The sequence below is a fragment of the Panthera pardus genome, unplaced genomic scaffold (assembly GCF_024362965.1).
Source record: "Panthera pardus isolate Hobbes unplaced genomic scaffold, ASM2436296v1 HiC_scaffold_20, whole genome shotgun sequence".
NCBI classification, from domain to species: Eukaryota; Metazoa; Chordata; class Mammalia; order Carnivora; family Felidae; genus Panthera; species Panthera pardus.
In genome coordinates, this window is record NW_026526766.1 from 43592867 (window position 1) to 43610280 (window position 17414).

General features: G+C 37.6%; 1 protein-coding gene and 1 pseudogene across 1 annotated transcript in view; one reads left to right on the forward strand and one right to left on the reverse strand.

Moving 5' to 3' along the window:
• HAUS6 (HAUS augmin like complex subunit 6) overlaps positions 1 to 13330 on the reverse strand; it is a 34130-nt gene extending 20800 nt beyond the window's left edge. The window contains exons 1-5 of the mRNA XM_053907975.1: positions 12872 to 13330; positions 8418 to 8513; positions 6677 to 6755; positions 6013 to 6145; positions 2330 to 2477 (exon numbers count right to left, since the gene is read on the reverse strand). Of these exons, the coding sequence (XP_053763950.1) occupies positions 2330 to 2477; positions 6013 to 6145; positions 6677 to 6755; positions 8418 to 8513; positions 12872 to 12999 (584 nt within the window). The 5' untranslated portion in view covers positions 13000 to 13330. The remainder of the gene's footprint in view (positions 1 to 2329; positions 2478 to 6012; positions 6146 to 6676; positions 6756 to 8417; positions 8514 to 12871) is intronic.
• On the forward strand, positions 9103 to 10033 carry LOC109247111 (gamma-glutamylcyclotransferase-like; annotated as a pseudogene).
• Positions 13331 to 17414: the final 4084 nt, after the last annotated feature.

Consider the following 17414-nt stretch of genomic DNA (forward strand, 5'->3'; position numbering starts at 1 on the left):
GCTGTAGGACCAGTGCTAAACAATACCCAGCAGACCGAAGTAACTCAAATAAAAATTTGTTGACAGAATGAACTTAAATATAAAATAGTATGAAATGGTTAAAGAAACTATGGAATACCTACTTAAAGGAGTATCTACTTAACAGATATTCAATAAACCATTATATATTAAAAGCAATACACTTTAAAAATTAAAAAATAAAATTGTTTTAATTTTTAAAAACATTTTTTTTAATTTTAGTAAATAAGTAAATGAGCAATATACTATGGCAATATGGAAAAATTTACAAAAGGAAATATGAAGAGAAAAAGGATACAAAATATAATGAGCACTATAATTACAGCTTAAAAATGTAAATCCATGTTATAAAAAGAAAAAACACTTAAGATACTAAATTCTTTTTTTTGTTTGTTTAAATTTTTTTTTAATGTTTATTTATTTTTGAGACACAGGGAGAAAGAGCGTGAGTGAGGGAGGGGCAGAGAGAGAGGGAGACACAGAATCTGAAATAGGCTCCAGGCTCTGAGCTGTCAGCACAGAGCCTGATGCAGGGCTTGAACCCATGAACCGTGATTTCATGACCTGAGCCAAAGTCGGACGCTCAACCAACTGAGCCACCCAGGCGCCCCTAAATTCTTAAACTAAGGTAATATTTTCCCTTTCTCTAAACTTTAATTTACAGTATTCGTAATTTAAAATATCTTATTCAAGGGGTCACCTGGGTGGTTCAGCCAGTTAAACATCTGCCTCTTGGTCTCAGCTCAGGTCTTGATCTCAGGGTCATGAGTTCAAGCCCTGCACTAGGCTCCACACTGAGTGTGCAGCCTCCTTTAAAAACAAACAAACAAACAAACAAAAACAAAACAAAACAAAACCAAAACCCAAAAAACAAAAAACAAACTTTATTCAGAAGTCATCTGGGGGGCGCCTGGGTGGCTCAGTCGGTTGAGCGTCCCACTTCGGCTCAGGTCATGATCTCGCGGTCCATGAGTTCGAGCCCCGCGTTGGGCTCTGTGCTGACAGCTCAGAGCCTGGAGCCTGTTTCAGATTCTGTGTCTCCCTCTCTCTCTGACCCTCCCCCGTTCATGCTCTGTCTCTCTCTGTCTCAAAAATAAATAAACGTTAAGAAAAAATTTAAAAAAAAAAAGAAAAGAAGAAGTTATCTGGCTTTGGGGTGCCTGGGCGGCTCAGGTAGTTAAAGCATCTGACTCTTGGTTTTCGTTCAGGTCATGATCTCACAGTTCATGAGTTCGAGCCCTACATCAGGCTCTGCACTAACAACTTGGAGCCTACTTGGGATTCTGTCTCCCTCTTTCTCTGTCCCTTCCCTGCTTATGCGCACATGCTCACTCGCTCCTGCTCCTTCTCTCTCTCTCTCTCTCAAAAATAAATAAATAAATAAAACATTTTTTAAAAAGAAGTAGTTATCTGGCTTTAAAATGGAAAGATTCTGGGGCGCCTGGGTGGCTCAGTCGGTTAAGCGGCCGACTTTAGCTCAGGTCATGATCTCGCAGTCCGTGAGTTCGAGCCCCGCGTCGGGCTCTGTGCTGACAGCTCAGAGCCTGGAGCCTGTTTCAGATTCTGTGTCTCCCTCTCTCTCTGACCCTCCCCCGTTCATGCTCTGTCTCTCTCTGTCTCAAAAATAAATAAACGTTAAGAAAAAATTTAAAAAAAAAAAGAAAAGAAGAAGTTATCTGGCTTTGGGGTGCCTGGGCGGCTCAGGTAGTTAAAGCATCTGACTCTTGGTTTTCGTTCAGGTCATGATCTCACAGTTCATGAGTTCGAGCCCTACATCAGGCTCTGCACTAACAACTTGGAGCCTACTTGGGATTCTGTCTCCCTCTTTCTCTGTCCCTTCCCTGCTTATGCGCACATGCTCACTCGCTCCTGCTCCTTCTCTCTCTCTCTCTCTCAAAAATAAATAAATAAATAAAACATTTTTTAAAAAGAAGTAGTTATCTGGCTTTAAAATGGAAAGATTCTGGGGCGCCTGGGTGGCTCAGTCGGTTAAGCGGCCGACTTTAGCTCAGGTCATGATCTCGCAGTCCGTGAGTTCGAGCCCCGCGTCGGGCTCTGTGCTGACAGCTCAGAGCCTGGAGCCTGTTTCAGATTCTGTGTCTCCCTCTCTCTGACCCTCCCCCATTCATGCTCTGTCTCTCTCTGTCTCAAAAATAAATAAACGTTAAAAAAATAAAATAAAATAAAATAAAATAAAATAAAATGAAAAGATTCTGAGGTAGGCATGGATTATTGCCACTCAAAGTATATTGATGACATTTGCTCAAAAAGAAAGGAAATTTCATTTTCTAACTATCAAAGTATTACTTACTGTGCATTTTCCTGATACTCTCGGATAACACAATCTTCTCTTTGCAAAATATGTAAAAATCTATTGCGTGCTATATGGCATCTGGCAATGCATTTATGCATATCTTGTGGCTTTACATTAAATGTCTCTGTAAAATGTATAGATGAATCTACATGGAACACAAATAAGATCACAGAAAACTTTGACTTAAAGCTAATGGATATCAAAAAGGTTGAAATTTACTCATTTTAAGAGATTAACAACTCATACAACTAACAACTCCTTAAAAGCAGGTATGCCACATACACAAGAAAGATACAATTAATTTTAACAAAAACAAGGAAACCTATTTTTAGGTAGGCAACTAAAAATGGTATCTGAAGTTAAGTTCTTTTACATAATTAAAAACTTTGAGAGTCCATCTGTCCCAAATAAGTCTTATTATCACAGCTTGATATAGCCTTGAACAAATACTTTCTTATACATGAACTTCTTACTCTTAACAGAATCTTTTCACAACAAAGGAAGAAAATCAATTAAAAGAGATGAGGTAAGATCACACCACCACCTTTGCTGCCATCAGTTTATTTTTCTACCTAGTAAGACTAATAGGACAACCAACTAAAACCAGTCTCTACTTCTCAAATAATTCTTAGCTATGTTACTAATGATCAAAGCAGATCCTGAGAACAATCCGTCCAAACATTTCGGAGTCCACATCCTGCTCTAAGATGATTCAATACAATAACAATACATATTCTGGAAAACAGGGATCACCTCATTGCACTTAGCACTACTAATCCAGGTCCTAGTGTTAACTCCAAAGAAACCACAATTTCTAAATATTTAACTAGGGATTCGTTTACTGAATGTAGACAGAGACTGAACATGTTGACTGGAATTACTTCCAATCAGAAACAGGACAACTCATGCTTAGAAGTCTTATGCACAGTAAACTCTTGCTAAATCCAACCACATGTATTTCATATAAAATAGTTTGGGCTACATGTAACTGGAATAGACCATCTACTAAAAGAAAAACTGGTAGCAATGCTTATGTTGCATTAAATTTTAAATATGCATATATTTATACAGCAAGATCACATGTATAAGTTTTCAAAAATCAAGCAAAGAATATAAACCGAAAAAGAAGGTTCACATATCACATCACAGAGAAAGGACATTAAGAGCTCCTATGATAAAAAAGAGCAGTAACCTAAGAGAAAAATGGACAATTATAGAATGCAAAAAGAATATGAATTGCTCTTAAATATATGAAACAACTTTCAATCTAACTAAATAATAAGAGAGATACAAATTAAAACTACCCTGAGATTCCATTTTAATCTATCAGGCTGAAAAGATAAAATGTGTGACCACACACAATGTTGTTGAGCCTTTGGAAAAAACAGACATTCACTGTACACTGGTGATAGAAGCATAAATCATCCAATCCCTACAGAAAACAATCTGATAATAACCAGCAAATTAGAAATCTGGAAATTTGACCCTGGAAGCAGTCTTCAGGAATTACGTATACATATATACACACACACACCATACATGTATATGTGGGTATGTACGTGCATATACACAGATACACACAAAGTCATATACGGATAAAGCTTGTCAATGTAGCATTGTTTTTGTAGCAAAAACAAAACAAAAAAAGGGGGGGTAAGGTGGAAGCCAAATGTCTGTCAACAGAAGACTAGTTAGAAAATACACTGTGGGGTGCCTGGGTGGCTCAGTCGGTTAAGCATCTGACTTCAGCTCAGGTCATGATCTCATGGTTTGTGAGTTCAAGTCCTGTATCAGGCTCTGTGGCGACAGCACAGACAGGAGCCTGGAGACTACCTCTGATTCTGTGTCTCCCTCTCTCTCTGACCCTCCTCACTCGTACTCTGTAACTCTCTCAAAAATAAATAAGCATTAAAAAAATTAAATATATATAATGTAAAAAATTTTTTAGATTAAAAAATACATATATATATACATATAATGTATACATATACTATATATATATAATGGTATATCCATTCAAATATGCTGTTCTAAAAAGAGAATAAGGAAGAAAGCTCTATGAACTAATATGAGATGATCTCCAATATATACTGTTGTGTGAAAAACACAAGATTCAAAACCCAATGCATGTCACCATTTAGGATTTAAAAAAAAAGAATATATGTATAAATATATGTATAATATATAAATATATATTATACATGTATTTGCCTGTATTGTGGATTACACTGCTTGCTTCTATGAAGGCAAACTAGGTAGAGCACAGAAGTGAAAGATAAATTTTTTCACCTTTTGATTTTGAATAATGAAAAATATTACCTATTCAAAGTAATTAAAATGTATAAATATGTATAAAAATTTTTTTTAATATTAAAAGAAAATAAATGACATAAAATGTCAGCAATGGTTGTCTGCAGAAATTGGAAGACAGATGGGGTTTTGTCGCATCCACTTTTCTGTACTTTCTTACCCGTGTTTTATAAGCATAAACCAATTAAACAGAAAAGCATATTTAATAAACTACAAATGGGGCGCCTGGGTGGCTCAGTCGGTTAAGCGGCCGACTTCGGCTCAGGTCATGATCTCACAGTCCGTGGGTTCGAGCCCCGCGTCAGGCTCTGTGCTGAAAGCTCAGAGCCTGGAGCCTGTTTCAGATTCTGTGTCTCCCTCTCTCTGACCCTCCCCCATTCATGCTCTGTCTCTCTCTGTCTCGAAAATAAATAAATGTTAAAAAAATAAATAAATAAATAAATAAATAAATAAATAAATAAAAAGTAAACTACAAATAGCATTCTTTTAAGAATGCTTTTTAGGTCTTAGCTTAAAAATCAAATATTTTGTTTCCATGAATGAGGAAACAGATCAAATCCCTTTACAACAGCAATTTCTAACAAAAAAATTAAATACATTGATAGCAGCCAAAGTAAACCTCACACAACACAACATTTAATACAATGTAGTAGAGGCAAACTATAACCTGCAAGTTTAATTTAGCCCTCTGGCTAGTTTTGTCAGGTCAGCAAGCTAGGAATGCTTTCTATGTTTTTAAAGGGTTGTATTCTTTTTTTAAGTTTATTTATTTTGAGACAGAGAGAGAGAGAGCGAGAGGGACGTGAGTGGGTGAGGGGGAGGAAGGGAGAAAAACAGAGAGAGAGAGAGAGAGAGAGAGAGAGAGAGAGAGAGAGAGAGAAGAGAGAAGAGAGAATATGAATGAATCCCAAGCAGGCTCCGCACTGTTAGCACAGAGCCTGTTGCAGGGCTCGAACTCAAACCATGAGATCATGACCTGAGCTGAAATCAAGAGTCAGACACTTAACCAACTGAACCACCCGGGCACCCCAAAGGGTTGCATTTTTTTTAAAAAAAAACACAAAGAAGTACATGAGAAAGAGACCTGTGTAATCCACAAAGCCTAAAATATTTACCATCTAGCCTTATACAGAAAATGTTTCCCAATCCCTGTATTAGAACATACAAAAATAATCTGAATAGTTACTCATATTCATTAGAAACTTTCAAACTACAGTACCGGTAGAATATTAACTATATATCTTTTGAGGTAAATTAATGTTTTTATCTTACCTTGTTGTATTAAAATCTCTTTATGATTCATATATTATGAAGAACAATAAAAATTTTAAACTCAAAACAAAAAAAATCCTACTAAAAATTTAACTTACTTCTAGAATGGGTTTTTATATATTTTATTGCAACAAATCTTGCAAAATGATACATCAGATGAATAAATTTAGGACCACCAGGAGAAAGAAATAGTGAGCCAACAACTTGAGGAAAGCCACTTCCACATTCAGCCTATGGAAAAAAGAAATCAGATGATTTGAAGACCTTATCAATAATAACCTTTATACTTATATCATCCTGTTTTTGTAGCATAACAGGACTGAACAGGATTAGTCCACTTGAACCAGAAGCTGACTATTTGAATCTTTCTAAATTCTTGGTGGACTGGGTCACAAAAAATAATTACAATATAAAGCCACAATTATTGATACTATGTGGGGACACAGCTAAAATAATCTACGGTCAAAAAAAGTTTTCTTTAAACAATAACTATGATATAAAATCCTAGGAACTCAAAAGCCTATTTCCAATGCATCTAGCCAATAAAGCTGATTTCCTAGAAATAGAATACTAACCAAAACCATCCAAAAGTGTTATTCTAACAAATATTTCCTTGCTATTATACTGTGAACGTAAGAGAAATAAAAAGATTTCACCTCCAAAAATTTAATGTATAATTACACTTCAATAAAGCCAGAACAAAAAATTTAACGTAGTTTCTAACTTCTTAAAGTTTGTATCTTCCAGAAAGAGAATACTTACAGAAATCTTTTTTAACCATTCACAGCAATGTTTCCGGAATTCAGTGTCACTTTTTTGGTCAAACGGAGGCCAACAAAGCCTTAAAAACAAATATAAAAGCATTAGAAATATCAACAAAAAAAAACTGAGCAAAATTTTTAAACATGAAACTTATTTCCTACACTAGAAACATTAATGCTAAATGAAACAAGACTAACATTTGTAGATTTCAACTAAAGAAAGACACCAACTTGTGAGAAATTGGGTCTTTTTCTTTATAAATAACTATAAGACTAAGGTCAGTTTACTGTAAATCATCAGTGAATAGGTATGTTAAGTGAAGGAATGAATCACCATTAAAATTAGTACGAATCAGCTAAAGACCACACTCTCAATGGATTCACTGCACTAATGCATAAAGATGGTATATAGAAATTAGTACGTTAAGCCTGGAAAAAGAAAGAGAGAGAGAGAGAGAGAGAGAGAGAGAGAGAGAGAGAAACATAGTTACACAGAAGAGTACAGAAGGAATGACATAAGAGCTTTTGACTCCTAGAGATAATCCATATCATACTCAGTGTGTGCTACTGTTTTGTGTTTAAACAAGATATAAAATTATTAAAAAGTTTTGCCTTTGTTTTAGTCAAAAATAATAGACTTTAAAATTTACCTATTGCTTTCCCCTGATAAATTTGTATCCTGAGGCAATTTTTTTTTATGTATCTATAGCATAAAATACATTCTATAGTCATATAAAAAATTAAGTATGCACGGAATAAATAGACTAAAAGGCTGGAATGTCAACAGTGATATTTTCTGGTTGGTGAGTTTAGGCATGATTTTTACTTCCTTCCTTACATTTTTTGTATTTCTCGAATTGCTTAAAATGAGCTGTATTTTGTTTATCATCAGGAAAAAAAAAATCAGAAAATCTATTTTTATTTAGCAGAGAAAACCCTACAGTTTAATGATACAGATTTCCAAAAAAATGTTTTAAAAATACCTGTTCTCCTGGTCACTCATAACTGAAGACAAAATATTAAGAATAAATTATCAAAAATAACAAAGCCTAAACAAATGATTTACTTGTTGCTTTTCTATTTAAGAGGACAATGGCATAATATAAATATTAAAACATATTTTAACACTTCTTCTGACGAAGGAAACCCAAATCACATGCAAAAGAACTTGGAACCAAGGTTAATGGGTATTCACATTTTTATCTCCTCCTTGAACTATTTAATATTCAACAGTATCTAACATGAGACTAAGTTTAATAGGAATGATTTTCACCTACAGCATTTGACACTTTTGTATATCACCGACAAAAATAGTAAGGATTTACAGAAATCTAAAAGTAAAAGTAGATAAAACAAGTAACACTGCCTACAGGAAAAGGAGTAAGGCAGGGGGTAATCCAGCAAAAAACAAAGAAAGGACAAAGTGAGCCATATAGATAGATTGGTACCAATTAACTGTTTCGCCTTATAATTATGAAAAATGTTAGGAAATAATTTTCTAAAACAAAATCTATCTTATCCATGAAATAATCAATGATTTTAAGATAAGTACCAAAGAAAAATCACTCAGATATACAAAGCTTGAACACTAAATTTCTAAGACTCACACCTGATTTTTGTGACATCCGTTCAAAATAATAATGAAAGGCCAAAGTTGAAATTCTGGTTTACACCAAAGCATACTCCCTTTTCAAATTAGAGAATGACTACCTACAAAAAGAAAATAAATTAACCTGACTCACTTGAAAACTTCTTTGGTGAGAGACTGGTCCAGCGTTTGGAACAAAAAATAAGAAACGATTTGAAAGGCATCACGATTCAACTTGTCAAACATGTTCCTAGTAGTTTAAAAAGAAATAGAAACAGGAAAAAAAAAAGGGGGGGGGGGGGAGGGGGAGAAGAAATCGTTAATAAAAGGAAACATCATCAAAAGCTGTGTAAGAGTTTAACACAAATTAATATTTTTAATTCTCTTCAAGAGGTCAAGGCAAATTAATTTTTCATTCATGTTCATTTTTATAAGAAAAACAATAAACTTTTACTTTCTGAGTCTGAAAGTACAGATCAAATAGAAGAAAACTGGTAGAACTTCCTTTACTGCAATGAGAATATCGTACAAAAAAAGGAAAGCCTAATTAGGTAAAGAGAAAACTATGGCCTATGACATGGTGAAGATGATACAAACCAACATTTACTGAATAATAATAAAAGTAACTAATAATAGTTTATCACTTCCCAGGTATTATTTTAAGCCTTTTACAGGCAATAAATCATCTAATCTTCACAACAACCATGAAATACTGTGCTAGCTGCTTTACCATGGATTATTCTACGACATTAGAATGTAGTTTGATTACTCTCATTATATAGATGAAAATTTTTTTAATTTAGAGGTTTGCTAAAATTACCCAAAATCATATAACCAGGATGTGCAAGAGCAGTGATTTGAAGTATGTTATCTGACCCGATTCCAATGTCTTTACCATTACATTTTAACTCCAGAACCATCATCATATAATGTAATTCTGGCAAGTCTTTTAAAGTTTTGGTTTTTCCGACTTCCCTAGCTAATCAAGACAACGCCTAAAAAAAATACAATATGTTAAAAATAACAACAAACTAAACCTTGTAAGAAATGCTGTAAGGAATCAAGAGTTAACATAAGGGCACTATGGCAGCCACTGGGCCAGAGTCATCAGCCACTGTTGTACAATGGATGTCTACTCCTCACGCCCCTGTCTCAACCCTTGGTGTCTGGTAAGACACAGAAAATTCAGGCTTCAGGAACTGTGAGAGCCAAGAGGAGGAGAGTTTTCTGAACTTCATCTACAGCAACAACCTGCTGAATGAAAGGATCCACCTCAGACACCGTGTTCCACTCCATGGCCTACCTGTAGGATTTTAAGCTAACTATGCCAACTTCCAGGGCAAAACAAGGAAAACTTGGCATGGAGATACAGCCACCATTTTTCAAAGGCCTAGCAGTGAAGGCAGAGTAGTAGAATGGAAAATGAAAAAAGCAATTTAAGTTCTCTGAATAAATGAAAAGGAGATAGAAATGGAACACACCCCCAATAAAGTTTACACTCAAGAAGGAAAAGAAATAACCTGCCAAAGTTATCAGATAAGAAATTATGAGAGTGCTCCCCCATTACTCTAGCATAAAAAGGTCATTTGCATGGGTGCAAAAGAGAACAGCTTGCCATTGGAGTATCAACAAAAGTTAAAAGCCAAAGAACCAAATAACTATAAAGGAAAGGTCTCAAAGGAAACCGAAGACATTATCAAAAAAGAGAAAAACAGAAACTCACTAGAACATAATACAGTATATCTAAGGATAGTCTATGTGCTAATATAAATTTTTTTTTGAGAGAGAGATGAGAAAGAAGACCAAGCAGGCACCACGCTCAGCACAGAGCCCAACTTGGGGCTCAATCACTAGACTGTGAGATCATGACCTGAGCTGAAATCAAGAGTCGGAGGCTCAACCAACTGAGGCACCCAGGCGTCCCACAAAAATTTTAATATAAAATATTTTTAACATTTAGAACAGGGGTCTGAGATATTTCCATGTTCAATAATACATTTTCAACAATGATCTGAGGGATCTCAATTGGGTGGTTCCTTATTTTCAGAATCTAAAAAGAAACTGGCTTAGAAGTTAGGCAATTACAAAAGGAGCTGTGAGGCATTGGAATTCATGACAAATAATACATGAATGCTCCTTCTATGAACACATAAAGCTATGTTCTGGCGTTGAAAAAAAAAGAGTTAAAATTCCCATGCTTACTCCTATGTCAAACAACACTTTTGTCCTTGAAATATTTCTATTCCTCAACGAACACAAGTGAAGCTCCTACCTTATCTCTCAAACCAGATATTTTTTTCACATAGTACCCTGTTGTCTTCACTTTGACACTTATTATAATTTTTAATAAGACATTTGTTGAATGTGGGAATGCAAGCTGGTGCAGCCACTCTGGAAAACGGTATAGAGGTTCCTCAAAAAACTAAAAATAGACCCTACGACCCAGCAATTGTACTACTAGGCATTTATCCATGGGATACAGGTGTGCTGTTTTGAAGGGGCACATGCACCCCCATGTTTATAGCAGCACAATCAACAATAGCCAAAGTATGGAAAGAGCCCAAATGTCCATCGGTGGATAAATGGATAAAGAAGAGGTGGTATAGATATACAATGGAGTATTACTTGGCAATCAAAAAGAATGAAATCTTGCCATTTGCAACTACGTGGATGGAACTAGAGGGTATTATGCTAAGTGATATTAGGCAGAGAAAGACAAAAATCATGACTTCACTCATATGAGGACTTTAAGAGACAAAACAGATGAACATAAGGGAAGAGAAACAAAAATAATATAAAAACGGAGGAGGACAAAACAGAAGAGACTCATGAATATGGAGAACAAACTGAGGGTTATGGGAGGGGTTGTGGGAGAGGGGATGGGCTAAATGAGTAAGGGGCACGAAGGAATCTACTCCTGAAATCACTGTTGCACTATATGATAACTCATTTGAATGTAAATTTTAAAAAATAAAAAAAAAAATTAAAAAAAAAAAAAGATCTACAAAGTTGACTAATAAAGAGAAAAGTCCTAATATGTATTGGGAACTTATATTCCCAAGCACTATTCTTGGCCTTTTGTACCTATTTATGATTTAATCATCTTGCCTTCTTTGTGAGATAACTGTTATAACTCACTAGATAAACTGTTTGAAGAGAGAATTAGAGACATTAAACGATGTGCCTAATAAATTAAAAAAAAAAGACATTTGTTGAATGAAGGTTTGTTCATCCACTAGACTGACATTCTCTAAGGGAAAAATTTATGTCTATTCTGTTCACCACTGTATATCTAGGTCCAATACTGGGTTCGATTAATACCTGTTGAATAAATAAACTGAATGAATCACCCTTTCTTTCCATTCTCATTGCTGCCTTAGTTTAGGCCTATCTAACTGCAAAGTTCTAATTCCCCCTCTAATTCATTCTCTGTAATACAACCAGAATGATTTTTCCAAAGTGCAAATCTTCTGGGCAAATACTCAGTAATGAAATTGTTGGATCATATATGTTAAGCATATGTTTAACTTTATAAGTGGTTACACAACTACTTCTGCACAGAAACTAGAAAATCCTATGACTTCACTAAAAAAACAATGAATTTTACGATATATAAATGTAAATGAATAAAAAATCTTTAAGAAAATTTTGAAATAAATTTGATGGTACATTCATGCTTGAAGCATTTTAAAAAGGACATCTATGGGGCACCTGGGTGGCTCAGTCGTTGAGTGTCTGACTCTAGATCTCAGCTCAGGTCTTAATCCCACGGTTAGGGGATCAAGCCCTGCAGTCCAGCTGGGCACTAAGTATGCAGCCTGCTTAAGAAATTCTTTATTTCTCTCTCTCTCTCTCTCTCTCTCTCTCTCTCTCTCTCTCTCCCCCCCTGCCCCTCTCCCCCACTCACACTCTAAAATAAAAATTAAAAATAAATAAATAAATACTGCCACTCTAAGAACTCAAATAATCAGAAAAGTCAAAAGACTGAGGACAGGAAATAGCCTATGTATCTCAAATTTCTCTTGGCCTACAGCGGGTAAGATAATACTCTAAAGTTGGTAAGTTTAGACACAGAAACATAAAGTATTTAGATTTATGATAACTATTATACCAGTGACAAAGTAGGGAAGGTCCTTTTACTATCCAACTTAATACACTTTTCTACCATTTTTTTTTTTTTGCTTACTACAGAAAAAAGTTTTTGCTAATTCAAAAAGTAAAAGTTATAAAGAACCACCTTAAAATTAAAAGGCTCCCTTGAGTCCTAAAGCCGTTGAACATACTGTTCCCACACCCTTCCACTGCCACCCCTCCCTCAACTTCGCAGACCACCAAACGTCAACACTAAAGCAGAATTAAGCTGTCCCTCCAGTTCTGCCCCAACTGCAGACATTACTCCCCGACAAAGCGCTCCCGGCACGGTCCCACAATTATTAGCTTCTGCCACCAGGCTGGCAGCCACTGGGAGCAAGGGCTTTGTAGCCACTGCTGGCACAAAGTAACCGCTCGACCGCTCGATTCATCAACCTGCCAGGTCCGCGAAAAGGTGGGTCACACCAACGCGTCTGGGCTCGGACTCCCCCGCCCCGCCAGCCCGAGGCTCCTTACACTCCGAGGTGCGTGTGAGACACGATCTTTCCGCAGGCAATGGTGGCCGGGCCTGGCTCAAAGCCGAGCGCCTGCAGATACATCCAAAGATGCTCCTTCTCGAAAGAGGTGACCCAGACCGAGCTCATCTTCGCGGTAGGCAGTGTTACTGCAAAGGAACTAAGGGCAGGCCCAAACGACTCAGAGGCCCCTCATGCTCCCTCCCTACGGGCAGCCTGAGGTAGTGGCGGCCCCTCCATTGCCACCGCTTGTTCCTCTCTCGCCCGGAGCCATTTCACCTCAAACGGCCGTAAAGTCTCAGGGAAATGAAGAACCTAACGGTACTATGGTACAACTGCCTAAGCTAAGGTAATAGAGACCAAGACTCCCGCGCTTCCGGAAAGGCGGTAAACGCCGGCGCTGCCCGGCTTCCGGGGGAGGAGGGACTTCCTCGGCCGACTATATCTCCCGCCATGCAAAGCGCCCTTCTCTCCCTCCCTTTCCGTCAGGCCCAGACAAAACACTACAAGACCCACACTGCATTGCGCTGCCAGCGACTATTGCTCTTGGGTAACTGCAAAAAGTATCTTGCAGGGTTGTGCAGCTTCGCGCTTTCTGATTTTTAGTATCTCTCATTCTTTTTGCTCATGTAGGTCTATTTCATTGGCTAAAAGCCGTAGATTTAGGACTCTGACTCGGTGTAGTGAAAAAGCATTGGGTTCCGTCTTCACCTGCCTCACTAGCTGTGAGATCTAAACACATCTAACCCCTAAGCCCCAGGTGTATTATTAGTAAAATCTTGTGTGCCCTCAAATGCTAAATGTTCCTTTCTTCTTCCTGCTGTAAGAAATCTGGCTCTCCCCTAAGTATACAGCTTCCTCCTGCAACCCTCTCTACTGATGACTGTTTTCTCCCTCACACCCCATATACAACAGCGCCTGGAAATGGGGGGGGGGGGGTATAATACTTATTTCTTATTATCACCTCTGGCAATTATTGCCTCACTAAAACCAGCTGCTTTGAATTTTATGCTTTCTCCCACAACTCTTGCTTCCAGAGGTCTTGTGTAAGATTGGGTGCTGGACCTCATTTTTTAGATTTAGACTTGCTTGTCTCTCCCACATTACTCTTGGGATAATTTATGCTGATTTCAGTATCCACTTAGATGACCTTACAGTGTCCTGGCCTCTCAGTTCCTTGAACTCTTCTCAATAATCTGGCCCCTTTTTCTCTTTGCCAGGTTTATCTGGCAGAACCCAAGTCCCTACTGCATCCAGTTTTCTGCCTATCCCACAACTGCAACTTAGCCCCTAAACACAACCATGATGCCTGCTGTCACTCAAAATTCATGACACCTCCAATGGGCTCTTAGGCCTGCCCCTCTCCACCCTATTTACCCTAAATCTCACTCTCCACACAATTGTACATATCTTCTTCCCTTAAATGTCCAATGCTTCCTTTCTCCTCTCGATGTTGTCTTTTGTCCTTAGTTAATAGATGCTTCCAGGAAAGACCTTCAATCAACAGTTTACCAACCTGCCTGTATCTTTGCCTATATTAATCTTATTAGTCTGGATGAATCAAGGTGCACCTCCCTAAGATTAGTCCTTTGACTTATTCAACAGGTCATATTCATTTTCTCCTACTCAAAGAGTTTGCTCCAGCATCTGTCCTTTATTCTCTCCTGCATTACCAATTCTTCCCATAAGTATACAAACATGCTGTGCTTCCATTGTTTAAAAAAAAAATCCATTGACCCCAATGCCTTTCTAGCTACTACTCCACTTCTTATTACAACAAAATTTCTCCAAAAATTTTCTTTTTCTTTTTTTTTAATGTTTATTTATTTTTGTAGGAGAGAGAAACAGAGCATGAGCAGAACAGGAGCAGAGAGAAGGGTAGACACAGAATCCGAAGCAGTCTCCAAACTGTTAGCACAGAGCCAGACACAGGGCTTGAACTCACAAACTGTGAGATCATGACCCTAGCCAAAGTTGGGCGATTAACCGACTGAGCCACCCAGGCACCCCCTCCCCAAAGTTTTCTATACCCACTTCACTGCTAATAGTAACTTTCCAAAGCTACTCATATCAACTGGCATTCTTCTTTCGCAAGCATCGAAACTGCTTCTGAAGGAGTTTTATTCAATGGGTACTGGGTAGCATAAATAAAGCAAGGAAAGGCCAGAGAATTAAGTTCAGAAAACAGCAAATTCATGTGCCAATCCACTCAAGATTTACATGCCAGCAATCCAATTTACTTTCTAAAAAAATAGCTTAATGTATTATTGTAGGTGAAGCCCTTGTGACCACCACCAAGGACAAGAAATAAAACTTTTCCAGCCATCCCAGAAACCCCTCACTTCCCCAAAAATAAACACCATTCTCACTTTTATAGTAATCACTTCTTTGCATTGTCTTACAGTTTTACCACCTAAGTGTACTTCTCTAGACACTATTTGTATTTCCCTTACCTTTTTCTTTTTTTTTTTCAGTCTTTCACAGGGTTGGGTTCTTTTTAAATAATATCACTTAATATACAGGCTTTCCTCCATCCTCCCCCACTCCTTTTTTTCCTTACAATTTTTTCTTCTAATGTTTTCTTACAACTGCATCCTTGCTGCAGTTCAACACGTTCTTCTCTGTCTCTATCTTCTGTATTTCCTTCAAGATGACACCTGGATCCAGAGGATTGATGACATTCAGGTATGATCCCTTTGGCAAGTCTAGATGATAGTTGATGTATGTTGTTTCAGGCAGTACATAGCTTCATTTATGCCATTGACAGGCGTTGATGCTAAATGCCTAGGTCTATTAATTCCTTGGGGATTGCAAAATGAAAATTCTAATTTATTGTTTGTTATGAACTGAATGTTTGTGCCTCCCTCTCCCCCCACTCCATTCCTATATTGTAATCCCATTCCTCAATGTGACGGTATTAGAAAGCGGGGTCTCTGGGAGGTAATTAGCATTAAATGAAGTCATCAGGGTAGAACCCTCCTGAATAGGATTAATACCCTTAGAGGAGTCACGAGAGAGCCTGCTTACTCTCTCTCTCTCTCTCTCTCTCTCTCTCTCTGCTCTTTCTGCCATCAGAGGATACAAAAAGAAGTGGACTCTGCAACCAGGAAGAGTCTTCACCAAAACCCAATCGTGCTGAAACATCTCAAACTTACAGCCTTCAGAACTGTGAGAAATAAATGTTTGTTTTTTAAACCGCTCAGTCTAGAGGCACCTGGGTGACTCAGTCAGTTAAGCTGACTTTGGCTCAGGTCATGATCTGACTCAGTCAGTTAAGCTTCTGACTTTGGCTCAGGTCATGATCTCACAGTTTGTGGGTTCGAGCCCCATGTCGGGCTCTGTGCTGACAGCTCAGAGCCTGGAGCCTGCTTCGGATTCTGTCTCCCTCTGTCTCTTTGCTCCTCCCCTGTTTGTACTCTCACTCTTTCTCTCTCTCGCTCCCTCTCAAAAATAAACATTTTAAACCACTTGGTCTAAGGTAGTTTATTATAGCAGTCCACACTGACCAAGATACCATTTTTTTATTCTGTTAGTAGCAATACTTTTATGATAGAAATTTTCCCTCATGGTCTAGTTTATCTCATGGTAAAGATACAAGGAAGGATAGACTGTTGATCCTTTCTCTTTATTTTACCAGTTAATTGGTTTGCTATCATCCCCTGAAAGTGACCAATGAAATTGTTTATATGTATAACAATATATTTAGATATTTAATGGGATATATTTAGATATTTAATGGAGTTCATATTTGATTGCAATTATTATCCTCATTGAAGTTCAAATCGTCCTATCTCTAGCCAATGGGAAACCCTTCAAATTGGCTTCCTTGCTATCTGGAATAGCAAGAAGTTCAAGGAGCATCTTGTACATTTTCTGCTTCAAATCTGAAATCAGCCATTTCTCCAAGAAGCCCTATTTCTTTTAGTGGAAAAAGTATTTCAGAACCACTTTTTGGGGGCACCTGGGTGGCACAGTCAATTGAGCATCTGACTTCGGCTCAGGTCATGATCTCATATTTCGTGAGTTTGAGCCCTGCATTGGGCTCACTGCTGTCAGCACCGAGCCGCCTCGGATCCTTCGTCCCCCTTTCTCTCTGTCCCTCCCCTACTCACACTCTCTCTCAAAAAATCAATAAACATTAAAAAAAAAAAAAAAAAACACTACTATTTGGACACTAGGGACGCTCATAGCTACTGGCCTGACCATAGTTTCTACAATTTATTTAACGCTACTCTGTGCCAGGCATTGCTCTAAGCTTTTCACAAATGTTAATTTGTTTATTCTTCATAGCAAACCTATTATTATCATCAAACTAAATCCCCATTTTACAGATGAGGAAGTTGAGGTACAGGGAAATTATGTAAATTGTTTAAAGTCACACAACTCGTAAGTGGCAGAGCCAAAATTAATATCCACAATCTTTACTCATCTTGATATACTTCCTCCCAGTTGACCTGTTTTCAGATGCCCACCCCTAGGCTAGGAGAAGGCAAAAAAAAAACCCTGACCTACAGACCCACTAAGACACCCCCATCCTGGGAGGC